The sequence below is a fragment of the Vicugna pacos genome, chromosome 11, assembly GCF_048564905.1.
Source record: "Vicugna pacos chromosome 11, VicPac4, whole genome shotgun sequence".
Taxonomy (NCBI): domain Eukaryota; kingdom Metazoa; phylum Chordata; class Mammalia; order Artiodactyla; family Camelidae; genus Vicugna; species Vicugna pacos.
Window position 1 is genome coordinate 20,987,280 of NC_132997.1, and position 15,150 is coordinate 21,002,429.

A 15,150-nucleotide genomic window follows, 5' to 3' on the forward strand; every position below is an offset into this window, starting at 1 on the left:
CCATTATTTTTACATCGTAGGAGAAAACAAAATGTACAAATCACATTGCCATGATGTTTATGTAACTTTTCTGTTTGGTCTTTTAAAATTATTTTCTTTCTACATTTAAACTTCTCACTTTGCTTATGCATTGATCTCATGATTCTGATGAACATCTTTATGACCATTATGTTGAACTCTCTTTTGGGTAAATCAGTTATCACCATTTTTATTAGAATTTGGTTCTGAAGATTGACTTTATGCTTTTCTTTGGGCCATATTTCCTTGTTTCTTCATTTTCTGTAAATCTCTGTTTTGGTTTCTGTACATTTGACAAATAGCCACCTCTCAAATGTTCACAGACTGGCCTTGTATGGCAGATAAACCTCACTAATCAGCTAGGTCATAAATTTTGCTTTCCTCAAAGCTTTGTGCTTGTCCAAATGGCCACCTATGTTCATAGTATGCACAGGGTACTAGGTTGTGCCAAGTCCTGTAAGTATCCTTAGCAAATGAGATAGAAACCTCTCTGTTCAGTAGCTGCCACAAAAGTTGATGTCCTGTGTGCCATCCATCTTCTCTTCTCCTCAGCCTTAATTACAGTGAACTGGAATTTTTCTCCTATACATTCTACAATAAATTGGGGGCAGGATTTATGGAAAATACCTGCACATTTGTTCAAACCACATACTCTTTCAAGATGTTTCTTTGTGCTTTGTCATTGCCAGGAATCTGGAGGCTGCTGGGTTCTGTGGGCTCTCAGAGGTGGGTGGGGCAGCTGCAGGCTGGAGTCTATCTGTGGAGCTGGGTGGGGAAGGAGCTGCCTTACGTATTCACCTGTGCATGTAAGTTATCAGGGGGCTGGGGGTTGTCTTATTCATCATTTCCAGAGAGAGACAAACTAGGAGAGACCCCTTTGTTCTGTAGCTGGAAACACTGCTGCATCAGTGGTGAAGGGGAGCATCTTCCCGGAAAGGGCTGTGATCTTGGAGTCACTTCAGACATGAGCTGGGGAAGGGAGTCACAGGAGAGGGCATGAGGCTGGTAGGGACCGCTGACTTGTTCTCTGTACACGCTGAGCAGCCTAGTGAGTGCAGGGCCTCATGAGCTCACAGTGAAAAAAGTAGGTGAGTTAGAAGTCAGACCCTCAGGTGGCAGAGAAAACAATCAGAGTAATATATAGTTCTCCTCCTAGGGAAAGCTGAAAGCCTGATCCCAGCCTGTACACACACGCACACATACGCGCTCACACACACACACACACACACACTGGAGGAAGGATTAACAGGAAACTCTCCCATGTACAAGGTCATTTGATGTGTGACTTTCAGGCAGCATTTCTAAACATTGGACTTAAGTGTGTAGTCTGCACCCTGCACTGGAGAAAATGGGAGCTGTGTTTTTGCCCGAGTCCTCTGTTCTGAGATAGGAGAAAGAACCCCTGAAGGACTTTACACACCTGTTTTAAATCACCACTTTATTGTCTGTGGTCCCTGGGTGACTCATGAATATTCAGCCCTCTGACCTCCAAGAGCAAGGTGATCTAGGGACCTCAGAAGTCATCCATAAATGTTAGTGCCCTAGATGTCTTGTCTGAATCCTGTGTTTCTTAGAATGAAGATGAGAGCCAGGGTTTATATCCTGATTGCAAGGGCCACTGCTGGGCCTTGGGTTTATGGCCCTCGTGTATGTCGGCATTTCCTAACATGTCAGTATTTTGCCCGTCATCCAGTGTGTAGGAGAACCAACCCATTTTTACATTACTCTCACAGGAAATTGATTATTGTGTCGCTATTTATTTAGTGCATCATGGGAGGAAGGAGTCAGGAGCCTGCAGTTCTGCTTTTGCCTTGATGTCCAAATTGAATACTTTAAAATAGTTATATATTGAATTTTATCAAAAAATAATAATTAAAAAAACCTTAAAACCACTTTGCCAGTAACGGACATGAGCTTATTGCCTCTAAATGTAGCAAAACCTCAGAAACAGTAAATTAGCAGCGAAGAGTAAAATTAAGAAGACAGAGAGTCAACCAATTGCTTTTTGTTCTTTGGACTCACCTTGGAGAACCAAAAAGTAACCCATCTGGGCTTCAGCCCTGCTCGTGGGGCACTTTCTTTTCATCAAGACTTCCCTGATCCCAGGAGATGAGTCAATGGGCACTGTTTTTTCTTGAGGAAAACACAATAAAAACAAAAGTAACATACTGACCTATATGTTAAGTAAGACTAACAACATGATACATTGTAACAGCTGAGAAGGAAAAATACCAAGCATTGGGAATGGTATGGAGCAATTTGAGTTTTTGTATTGGTGATGAGATGTTTTAATGGTACAAACATGTTGGAAAAAATCAATTTAAGCACACAAACTCTGCATCAACAAGCAACTCTGCCCCCAGGATTTTGCTTAAGGAAAAAGTAGGTAAACAAAAAATGTGTCCATAGATATTTATAGTAGATATTTTTTTCATTCCCTCCAAAACTGGAGACACACTAAATATCCTACAATGGGAGAATACATAGGTGTTGTACAGCCATATAAAGTTTTAAACTGGAATACACATGATTAATATGTTCACAGCTTTATAATACAACAAAATGGTAAAATCTCATTAAAATCATGCTGAGAACAATGGTGAGGTAACAGGATATGCTGTCCTGTTGAAAGTAAGAGACTTCATTACAGATTGTAAACTGAATCCTCACCTCACCTTTCCGTGATCAGCCTCCAGGATCCTGGCAGACTCTCTCGACCCTGCCACAGAAGGTCACGGATCACTTGCTGAGACACCTGGGGCCATCCAAGGCACAGCCTCACAGTTCCGTGTGTGGCCCATAAGTAACACAGGGAGGAACACTGAGAGATGCAGGCCATTATCCAGGCGCACGGAAGTCATGTGCAGCTAATTTCCACTCATCTCATAAACATGTAAGTGCAGGGTAGGACTATGTGTTATGAGAGCATGTCTTCTAGTATGAAAAATGGAGGAAAAAACTACATTGAAGGAAGGTAACAAAGGAACAGAAAACAATGAAAAGATCATAGGAAAACATGAAATAAATGATCTGTTAATATATCTCAAGCAAATAGAGAAGGTATTTTATACAATGACACTGTTGTTTACATACAAAACTCTATATATTACATATATATGTGTATGTATTCATGTACAGATATATATATATATACACATAATATGTGTATGAATAAGGTTTGCCCAATCACCCAGAAATTTCCACCAACAGGCTTGTTATACTCAGTTGAGCTCTCCATCCCTGCATTGAAAGAAATCTCCTGGCCTATTGGGAGAATTTGAACAGAACAATCTGGATTTACGCTCCCTAAAAGGATTCCCCAAATGCACTCTCAGTACATATATCATCTTCAGTTACCCCCATGAACACAACCACAAATGCTTCTAATGTCAACTTTACTTTTCAAGATAGTTTAGAAAACCTCTCACCACTTCTATTTCCATCGGCTCCCACTGGATACATGAGTTCAGAATTCACAAGCAGAGTATTCATCACACAGCCCTGTGAATATCAGCCCTTTCTTGGTTAGTTAGGAATGAGTGAATTTTCTTGTATCTCAGTTTCCACCGGGGTGTTATGAGGTCACAGCAGATACTGCCTTGTTTTGTCCTCATGAGGATGGAGTGGGATAATGCAAATAATGGGTATGTTTTTAATCTGTTCTCACTGCAAGGCTAGGCAGTTTCTGGCTAAGTACTAGGCAGATGTGGCAGACTCCTGTGGCCTGCATGGGCTCTGACTTTCTGGCTAAAGAGCACTGAGCCCCAGCTCTGAAGTGAGAGGAGATGGTGTCAATGGTTCATAGGATGACAGTGCCTGAATTCACGCTCCTGAAGCACAAGGGTAGTTAGGATCTCTTAGGGTCTGAAGTTCACTTGTTAGAGAGGGGAACAGGGTACCTGGAGGCAGATCCCAGAGTTCAAAAGCGATCAATGGCTGAGCCTCCAGCTCAAAAACAGTTTGGCATCATTTTACAAGAGCCAAAGACAAGAGAAGCACCCTGTGTACCATGGCTCTTGTGTGATGGTTCCAGCCATGTTCCTCATTTCTCTTCAGAGCCCTGTGACTATGTGAGGTGTCCCATCCCTTGTGAAAAGGGACCAGGTAGGGGATCATGCACAACTCAAGCCCCAACATGCGTACAGACTGAAGAATACCACCATTGTGATCCCTGGTTTATTTTTGATCCTGAGAGACCTAAGTTTACTTGTGAACACAAATAGGCCCATGGAATTTATCCAGTGACATCAACCCAGTGCTTGGACTCCATCTCTGCTAAAGTAACTTCACTCCCCAATGACCCTTCATATTTATAGCTGCCTCTCTGATTACTGTACGACCCTTGCATCCCCATTAGCACATCTTATTTCTACTCTGGTGTCATGGACCTTGTCAAAAGTCTCCTTCCAAACTCTCACATTTCAATTTCCCTTCCAAGTACACCCCTCTGAATTCATCCGCATTTCACTGGAAGACACTGGTTCTGATCCTGATGCTTAAATAAGAATTCTGTCTTCATCCCCACCCCTCTCTTCCCTGGAACCCACAACCATCATCCGTCACATGTTCTCTGCCTGCAGGGCCCCTGGTTGATTTGATCCCATCTCTCAATCTCTACTTCTTTTGCTTCCACCGGGTCCTGTCACCTCTGTCCTCAGCCTCTAATCAGTGTCACGTTCTCATACCTGGTTTATCCTCTTTCCAGAGTGGCAGCCAAAGCCCAATTTACTTGAAATCAAGCTGTTTACTGTGCTGGCAGTTCCCTCCATCTTCTGATGCCTGGTGGCATTTACCCCCATTTCTGCCATTCCCTCACTGCATTCTGGCCAGCCTACATTTTGACTGCTCTTCACGCCCAGCATGATCAGCACTGTATCTCCTGTTTGTGCCTTCATCGCACAGGGCATCTCTCCAGGTGTTCTTCATGCTCAGGTGTCCCCTCCTCGGAGGGGCCTTCCAGCCCCACTTCTGCCAAGACCACCAGCCCCCACTCCACCGCTGCCTCTTTCCCTGTTTCTATTTCTTACACAACTTATGCCATCCTGACAGGCACTATCTTCTGTTTAATTTTCCTCTCTAGAATCTTTTTTCCTCCCTTCAGTGTCAGCACCACAAAGAAATGGACATAGTTTTAATTTTAATTAACCTTCCCCATCCCAAGCACCATGCATTTATCAATTTGAGAAAATGTCACATAACTTATGATGCTACCTCTGCCATTTTTTCATGTGATTCCTTACAGTTACAAAAGTATTTTGTCTCCTTCACTTCTGACATGGCAAAAACCAATTTGTGCTGATTGCCTTATAAGTGTGCATGATGTGTAAATAAAGATAGTAATTGTGGGCCTCAGACTAAATTTTGCATGAAAAAAAAACTTTTACACTGCCCTAGTTTTCTGCCACATTTTGAGTGCAAGATGGTGACTGAGAGGGGAAGGGCAGGGATGTGATGCTCCTCCCAAAGTGTCCAATTGAATTTCTTCTTGATCAGAAACTCATGATGCAGATTTCTTGCAGGGAGAGAAATGAAACAACCTCACATAATGTAACAAACTTATTTCTAATATGGATATTGTTATAGCAGAATATAAAACTTAAATAAAAAATTTCTTCTAAGAGTACAATTTAACTTCGTCTTAAAGAACATTTATTTTTTTTAAAATTACACATACTAAGGTGAGAAAAAGACTCTTTGACTTAAACTTACAACTTCAGAATTAAACTCTAGAAATAAATGCTATGGCCATCTAAAACTTTATATTGACAAGTTGCGTATGATTTCAAATTATAATGTAACATTTGTGCACAGAATAACTCTGTGTATACTTCACTTACATGGCTGGTATATAATAGTTACCCAAACTGTCTTCAGAAACGAGGCTTAATGTAGATTCCAGCTAAGTAGAAGATCAGTCTCAGTTACAACATTTCTTTCACAACGAATAAGAGAGAATCCACACATTTGCTGAATATAGAGAAAGCCCCATGCTTCGTGCTGTGTTCTGGGAATTCCAGTATATTGTAGATGAGAGATGTTGACCATAAAGGAGTTCACCGCTGCGCTCACTTTTAAAGTTGGAGGGACTCTGGTCCAAAGGAGGGGACTGCCCTCCATCCACTGGCCTCCGTGCAGTGCAGGTGGAGATCTGACCAGGTGAGTGAATGCAGCCCGGCAGCTTGGGAGGCCTGAGTCGAGGGCAGGGCACAGCATGGCTTTAACACGAGGACCCACTCCTGGGAAAGGGACCAGCAGGACTTCGTGCTCGGTCCCCTGGCTCATTTGTAACAGCCCCTTGTGATGTGCTGATTCTCATGACCTTTTCCAGGAACGTGCGCACTTTCAGCATCTCCGTCACCTCTGCCTGAATGGACTGCAGGGATCTCTCTTTCCTCAGTTCTTCAATGACAAAACTGATTTCCTTCCTTGAACTCAGGTTGACCGTCATCAACTGTCTGTAAGCGTTAGCGAGGCTGGGTGTATTTACTGGCTCCTTCTCTAGCCCGGTGTTCTTTAAAGTCGTCTCCATGCTGGCACACTCCTGTTTAGCCACTTACAGCTGGTCGATGAGGTGGCACTTCTCTTCAATCTGGGCAGCCAGTGTTTCAGCCTGCTGCTTTTCATAGCTTTGATAAAGGTGACTCTTAACAGACTGAATAAGCCTGCAGGTAAATAAGACACTCACCAATGAGGTGAAGACAGGGAGACTCAACACTGCCTCCCACTGGAGGCTCTGGAACATGAGCTGAGAACACAGGCCATCGGGCAGCAGTACCACCAGGACCACACCCACCTCCCTCAGGATCAGCCCAAAGCCAAGCTCCATGGAGGACAGCAGCCCCTCCATGGCACTGACCCACCCAGGGCTCTTCCTGGTTACCGTGGAGCCACCAGCCACAAGCCCCGGGGGGCACCCCAAGATTCCACCTGGAACCCAGCCAGCAACTGACATCCCAGATGGGTCAGTTACCAGTGTGTGGGGGAGGGGCTGTGCCAGAGGGGAGGGTTGTAACCAAAGTGTCATTCTTTCCATTACTGTCCAATGGTAATTTTTCTTGCCTCTTTTCTTTTTGTGTTTATATCTACATACAGTAAAAAATAGAGTGAAATGTATCGATGTTAATTTTTAGATTTTACAGATCTTTCATTTTCCTAATCCTCAACAGAAGATACACCCTCTGTCATATTTTAGTTGAAGTACACACACTCTCAGGACATAATCCATTAGTTTGATGGTGGCTGAACTTGACAAAAATGGAAAAAATCACAATGTATACTTTGATGTCTTTATCATTTGCTCTAAGTAATGTTTTTAGAGCTAAATGTTTGTATTTGAAGATGCCATTCATTCTGTTTGTAGGGCTGAATAATGTGACCTTGTAAGATTATATCACAAAATATTTATCCATTCTCTTAATAATAGACATTTGATTTACTTCAAGTGTGGGTTATTATGAATAATTGTTTTGTATATATATGCATGCATCTTTTTTGTAAACATCTGTTCTCATTTACCCTCTGAGACGAGTACCTGGGAGCAGCTCTGCTGGGTAGATACGTGCTAAGTGCTCCTTCATTTTGAAGGAGATTTCTTGGGGTATATTTTACATGCCATAAATTCACTCATTTAAGCACATTTTTTTTTTTTGGCTTGTGTGTGTGTAAATGTGCAGAGTTGTGTCTCCCTCACGATCCCATTTTAGAACAATTCTATCACAGGAAAAAGTTTTCTCAATCCACACTTTTCTTTATCAGCTTCATCTGACACAGTAAGTCTCTCTCCCTATTTGAAATGCTTCCATGATATACATTCTAGTTCAATACATTCTACCATTTTTATGTTTTTTGTTGTTGTTTTCTGGGTTTTTTATTTTAAGAACTCACTGGCATTTCCTTCTGTGACTCCACTGATGGTTTCTACTTTTCTTTCAAACCCTTTAGCATTAGTTTGACTCAGGAATTAGGTCTTGATTCACTTTTTTTCTCAGTCACTCGTCTCCTTGCTGACATCATCCAGACTTGTGGCATCCATGACATCTAGACTGTCATGATTTGAAATTCACTTCTTTGTTCCAAACCTTCACATACATTCTAGATTTATGCCCACCCAGCTGTCTCCATACCATCTGCAGGTGGACATCTAACAAGCCAAAAACAGATTAACCATCTCCCCTGAACCTGCTCTCCCTCATTCTCCCCATTTTGTGACACTATCTGCAAACTGACAGGAGCTCAAACCCCAGTTTTGTGGTCTGTCTTGACTTCTCCCTTCTCTCCACCTCATCTCCTCCCCATCAGCAAAGCCTTCATCTTTAATTTAAGACTATGTCCCTCATTGGCCTCCCCCTATTCTACCTGAGCAGAGCTGCCACCACCTCTTGACAGGATGGCAGTGGCTGCCACTAACCACGCTCCTTCCCGGGCCCTCACTCCTGTAGGCTGTTCTCCACCCAGAATCAGAGGATCCAGTCAGGTCACTGCTCAGCTCCTTCTGCCCACAGCTTTCCATTCCTCACAGATGAAGCCAACATGCACACAGCACCATGAGGCCTACATCACCTGTCAGGTGGTTCCCTCTCTGATCTAACTCAGCAGTCTGGCCGGGCCGCACTCTGCTGCAGCCTCACAGGCCTCCTTTCAGCTCCTTGATTGTGACGGGGTGCTCCTGCCCCAGGGCCTGGCATTAGCTCTTCCCTATGCCTTGAATCCTCCCTGGATACACACGTGGTGGTCTCCCTCCTTCCTTCAGGTCTCAGCTCAAATGCCTGCTTGTCTGTAAGAACTCCCCAGGTCCCTTGCAGTGATCACCCAGTAGGAAGAATGATGACTTCCACATACATCACCATCCCTACCACATCAGTGTCTCATTCCCTTCAAGGTTTTCTTACCATTTCCATGTAAAGTACAGCCTTGTGAATTGTCTGATTCTTAACTGAATTGGAAGTTTCACGGGGGCAGTTTTTTTAAGCTGCTTTGTTACTGCTTTATCCTGAATGTCATATTCATTACATAATAAATACAGTATGAATGCAAATGAAAGGATGACTGAATTGCATGGGAATCAAATATATGTTTCATTGTACTTTAATGAATTTCTCACTTTTTCCAAACTGCGTGTGGACACATATGCCAGCAGAGTTCAGGCGCTCTGCAGTCCACTGATGTAAAGTTAATTTCTTCAAGATCTCCTTGGGAAGTAACTGTAGGGTCTGGAAAATTTAATGAAAATATTTGAGGAAAATCTAAATGAAATGAATAAATAGTTAATAAAGACTAAACACAATTTTTTAAATTACAATAGGGTTAATAAGCCACTAGCTAACTATTTATATTTAAGTATTTAAACTTAATAACATAAAATAATGTTTGCTGCAGCACAACAGGCACTAACTGAGGGTCAGCAGTTGGAAATAAATTCTCTACAAAACAGAAACAGACTCACAGACACAGAGAACAAACTGATGGTATCCAGGGGGCAATGAGGTGGCGAGGGGCAAATTGGGAATTTGAAAATTGCATCTCTTGGGGAGCGATGGGAATGTCAGCTGTCCTGACCGTGGTGGTGGTTCATGGGTGTGTACATCTATCACAGTTCATCAAATTGTATATGTGAAATATGTCTCATTTACTGTACAGGACTCATGGCACAATAAAGCTATTTAAAATACGGAAATAAACTTGAAAAAAAAAGAGCTGCAGCTGATGGCGCTGCGGGAGCTGAGGTCCGGTGCTGAGACGGCGCAGGTTGTCAGCAGCCCAGGCCTGACGAGAACTGTGCTGTGCGCATGCTCTGTCCCTGGACCTGGAGGTGCCACATGTGCTCATCCTACTTGCTGAGCTGGATCAAGAGCTCTGACCTGCGCCTGCCTTTGCACTGGAGCTGGGTTTGGTGCAGGTGGTTGTTCTAGCTCTTGACATTAAACAAGAGATCTTCCTGGAACTTGCGTTGGCTCTGAATCTGAAGCTGGTGTAGGTGGTTGTTCCATGTCTTGGGTTTGCATGGAAGCTGTGGCATGAGCCCACTCTGGGTCTGGAGGAGCTGATGCTAGTGCCTGTTCTGGGCACTGAGACTGAACGGGAACTGTGGCTGCAGCCTGCCGTGGGTCTGCAGCTGTCAGGGGCACTAGAGTTGTAGCTGGTGGTAGCTCCTGAGGTGGTTCTACATCTTGCTCTGGAACTGGTGCTGCAGCTCCAGGACAAGAAACTATCATCAACGTGAGTGCCTTTGCATGTGCCTGCCAAGTACATTCATTCCAGTCAATGAAGTGTGAGGCCAAGTTCCCACCCCTAGGAAGTCTTCCAAGACTGCAGTCCATGGGAACAGTGATCTGAGCCTGCTCACTGCTCCTGACCCCACCCCAGCCTCTGGAGGCTTGAGAACAGTCCTGTATCCCTGACACATGCCCACAGCCCTCACCCTGATTTCCTCACCCTCATTCTCTGCCTCAGCAAGTTTGAGTTGCTCCATCAGTGCCAGAAGACTGTGGACATGGTGTTCCAGGCCCAAGTTGGGAATATTGAGACGTAAGGGCCATGTAGGACAATGGCAATATTCTCATGGGGAAATTAGGGAGCTGGTAAAAGTCCACAGTGAACTGGTATGGCCAGGATGGAGGAGATGGCCCTGGGGCAGACAGGTGGGCAACAGAGTCAGAGTCCATGCCTTTCTTTCCTCACTAACCTTCCAGGGCCTGTGGGGGCCAGGGCACCTGTGCTTGTTGCTCCTGCCCATCCAGGGGCCAGTCCTACCCCTTGTCCACCTGTCACCTGGCAGTCCTGGCAGAGGCAAGCCTAGTCAGCAAGGAGGGGCTGTCAAAAAGCCTCCATTGAAGGGAGGCTTTGATCAATGGGGTGAGGGCCTCTCCCCTTCTTCAGGGAAGCCTGGCACACTGCTGTCTCTCTCCCTGGTCTCCTTCCCACTGGAGTGTCACCTCTGGTGTCAGCTCTGTTCACAGCTCTCACTGGCACACTGGAGGTGCTCCATGAAGATCTGATGGACCAGGGAACAAATGGACTCTTTCTCCTGCCCAGGCTTCCAGGTCCTACCTGAACACCTGCAACATTTACTCCGGTGTCTGCATGTTGCTGACCCCACTAGGTTCCCCATGTGGGGCTTCTCCTCCCAGACACTCATCTTCCACAGGGAGGGTTCAGCCCACCCCTGAGCGCCCACTGAGCCCTTGCTGCAGAGGTTCCACCAGATCAGTGAGAAGGACTCTCTCCACTCCCCCATTATAGCTCCCAGGATGGGGAGGCATGCCAGGATGGGAAAGGGATGGGTATGAACACTGTCCTCCAGCTCCTCTCTGCTTTTCTGGAGCAGCCAAAGCCCCAGTTACAGCTTTGACTTCTTTCCTCAGACCTTTGCCTTCTCTCAAGATCCATGATGTGTGGAATCCAAGATTCTGCCAGCACCTCCCATCCACAGTCCCCACACTCCTTTCAGCTCTCTGGAGAAGGGAACCCCTCCACTTGATCCAAAGCTCACTCACATGGCAGCTGGTCCAGGGCTCTGCTGCCCTCAGCAGAATGCATCAGGGTGCACCAATGTCTGGAGGAGGCGGCCAGCTGGGGGCACACGGACTGCACCGTGGGCACTACCTGCTGGTAGTGTGTCCTGGGACTGTGTGATTCCCAACTAGGGTGAAGCCCTGAGGGCAGGGTTGTCTGCTCTGTGCACTGGGTTATGGTTTGTGCTTGGAAAAGGGCCTGCACCCAGCAGGGCTTGCTGTACATTTGATGAATGAATGAGGCCCAACCAGCCACATGTCAGCTGTCTGAGTCAGCCTGTGGCCTCTCCAAATGTCCCCAGGGATCCCTGAATGGCTTCACCCAGGACAGGACCACCCTACGTGGAATCTCAACTCTCCACTTCAATAGGAAAAAACAGCTCAAATCCAAGACCATGGAGACAGCAATGGATGAGGCCAAGCCCTGGGGAAGAAAATACATTAGCATAAGAGCTTCTCCAGCAGACCTACCGCAGGGCCAGGAACCCCGACAGCGCTTTCACGGAGGACGTCACAGTCCCCAGAGTAACCCTATGAGGTTAACCCTCTGTTCACCCCACTGTTCAGAGGAGCAGCCTGAGGCTCAGAGAAGTGTAGTGACCTTCTGAAGACTGACAGCTGGCAGGTGCCCGAGTCCCCACCCTGCTGTGGAGGGGCAGGGCCCTCACCTTTGGAACAGCAAGTGTCAAAACTGATGGGAGATGATAGATGCTCGGTAAGTGCATGGAAGGTTGGGGACACAGGGTATCACTTACCATGAAATTGGGTACCAGGTGCTCCACTAGCTTTTCCAGCCTGCCTGGCTGGATGGTCCACACCATCCAGGCTTCATTCCTCTTCACTGTTGATCCACTTTTGCCCTGGAATGGCACAGAGGAGGGACATGCAGTCAGGGACAGCACCATTGGCCACCAGGAAGGACGGTTAGGGGCTGGAGCTCAGGCTCAACCCCCGAACCTCATGTCTTGTGACAGAATTGGGCCAACGAGAAAAAATTCCTAAGGTTTAAAGGTGGAATTTGAGGTGGAGAATGACTGAAAATGTTAGTCCTGAGGTCATTTTGTTAGCTGAGTACTGACAGCACCTCCCTGTATCAAGCGCATCATTTCAGTGAGTCCTGATGAAACATCGCATTGTGGAGATGAGAACCCAGAGGCTTGTCCTGGGGAGGAATCAGGTATCAGGACATGTAGGATGCTCAGGGCAGCACTGCTGAAATGGCAACAGAAGGAATCACATCACGGCCCCACATCAGGGAAGGGCTAGATGTAGTGGTAACCATTCTCCCTTCTGGAATCTTGTGCAGCTCACTGAGGTCCCAGTTATTACTGGGTCATTTGACCCTTGAAAGTTCTTGGAGTATTGTTTAAGTAGAAATAAACCTTGATGTCTAAAAAACAAACAAACAAACACAAAATATAAAAACAAACGAAAAACAGGATCAGCAAAATGCAGAGAAAAAAACATAGTTCCATGAGCTCCATGTCCTTCTGGGTAAAAGCACTCCCGCCAGTCACAGGGAGGGATCAGACTTGGAGAAGAAGTGGAAGGATTGTCTCACCAACAAGGACAACAAGGGGTAAGTGATAAAAGAAGAAAATCCATAGAAAAATGCAAAAATACTTTTGATTTAATGTGAGATGACTGCATCTTGCAAGTCTCTTTTCTGACATTTGTACAAACATGTGGGCAGTGACTTTCCATCTGGCTAAGGAGGGGCTGGGCGGTGAGGGCAGATTTGGAGAGGAGGTGGGGCCCTAGATTCCTTTTGGTGAAAGACTCTAGGGGGGAGCCTTGGGGAGCACAGCATGGTCTGGGGCCCCCTCAGCACCAGCACTCACCCTGAGCCAGTGCTGGACTCTGGGGGGTGGGCACCTGCCCTTCCAGCAGGGAGATGGAGCAGGTGAGCAGGCAGCAACATGGACCAGGTCCTGTCCAGTCTCCTGTGTGGATCCCAGTAAACCCAGTGCCCCAGCAGACAGGCAGAAAGCTCAGAACCCTGCTTGGCTGGCTTTGCTGGTTCTCAGACCCAAAAGATATGCCCATCCAGACACAAGCACACCACTGACTGTGCAAACGTACACAAAGAGGGAGAAAGATGACAGCCTGAGGTTCTACGGTTCCCACTAGGATAGATAAGAAGTCCCTCAAGAATCCTCCTTCCCCACGCCAGCCTGTCCTGGGGGGTGAACATGATGGGACCACCAGCATATCAGCTGCCCACCAACCTATTCCTACCCTGAAGGGACCCTCCCCTCCTGTCCCTCTTCCTGCGACATGAAGGGGAGGGGAAAGGGCACCCAGGGAGGGCTCCCAGAAGTGCCCTAGGCCACCCTGTGCTGCTTTAGGGGACGTCCTGGTAAATGACCAGAGGCATCGGGATGAGGGTTGAGCCAATATCTGCAGCTCTGCAACTTCTGAAAAGCCTTTCATTCCAGGGTTTCCTGAAGATGAAGCCCTGAGAATTCGTGACACAGCAGGCGGACACTTTTCACTGTGCTGTGTCTCTGGCCCTGTAAGCTGGGAATGAGGCTGTTGCTAGAATGTGGATGCCTGTTTACAAGGGTTCCAAGTTCTGTTAGGGCCCATTGTCATGAGAGTGTCTTCCCTTCTGAGGTCCCCTTACCTGAGGCTTCTCCTTGGACAACATCAATCCAAAGAGTCTTCTCCACTGCCCCCTGGGAAAGCCTGGGTGCCCCCAGGGCCCCGGCTTGAGACAGACCTGGGTTCAGACTCAGCTCCCCATTCTTACCTGCTCTTGATCCTGGAGAAGCCACCATGCCTCCCAGGGCCTGTCTCCTCACCCGCACAATGCGGACCATTCCAGCGATACTTCCCAGGGATGTCTTCTCATGTATGTGGGACAAGACCTATAAACCTGGAGGAGTTGTGTCACATGTAGCTAGGAGCCTCCAACCTCTTTTCTTCCTCTTGTCACCTCCCCTGTGTCTGCCCCTTTTTTGCCCCAAGGCCACAGTCCTTACATCTAATGTCATCTAGTGTGTGCATGTGTATGTGTGTGTGTGCGTGCACGCACATGCCAGTGCTCGTGTTCTGGGTGCCTGAAAGAAAATGGCCCCACATGGGGAGGAAAGGGCAAGTGCTTTCAAGATGTTAAGCATTCTACTTTCCAAGCAAACCCTATAGAAGCGGATGGAGCCTTGGCTTAGGAGGTCAGACCATCCCATTACCTCGGGGCTCCGCCTGCTGTGAGCCCTGGGCCAGTGTCTGCCTCTCTATGGGCTTTAATTTCCCAGTTATCCAACAAGGGATGAGATTCAGAGCTGCAGGAGTGCAAGCTCAGCAGTAGGGTGGCCCCAGGGCCCTCGCCCCTGGGCAGGGTGTAGGTAGGAACGCACTGAGGAAGCTCCCCTGACCTGGGCTCCTCCTAAGAAGACAGCTGGCCAAATGCCCATCTGGGCTGCTGGAGGCTCATCGTCCCCTCCAAGGCCATCTGCACATCTGTGCACAGTTACACCAGAGCGCCTGCGACAGCCTGGATGCAGCCAGGGCCCAGCTTGAGGACACAGATTTGGGGTCATACCTGCTCCGCCTTCTTACCAGCTGTGATTCTGAGCAAGGCCTCTCTCAGGGTCTTCCTTTCTCCCCTCAGTGACTCCTC

At 46.8% G+C, this 15,150-nt stretch overlaps 1 protein-coding gene across 5 annotated transcripts in view; it reads left to right on the forward strand.

Moving 5' to 3' along the window:
- The window catches only part of LOC140699184 (formin-2-like), a 131,269-nt gene extending 121,505 nt beyond the window's left edge, over positions 1–9,764 (forward strand). Inside the window, exons 7-8 of one of the 5 annotated variants that reach the window (XR_012077189.1) lie at positions 2,708–2,911; positions 9,655–9,764. Coding sequence is in view for 3 of the 5 variants with exons in the window: in XM_072970926.1 (XP_072827027.1) it covers positions 2,708–2,768 (61 nt within the window). In the remaining 2 variants the exon portion in view is untranslated. Of the gene's footprint in view, positions 1–2,707; positions 2,996–6,346; positions 6,951–9,654 lie in introns of those variants that run through there. The other 4 variants (XR_012077190.1, XM_072970928.1, XM_072970929.1 and 1 more) reach the window with 4 other exon arrangements.
- Positions 9,765–15,150: the final 5,386 nt, after the last annotated feature.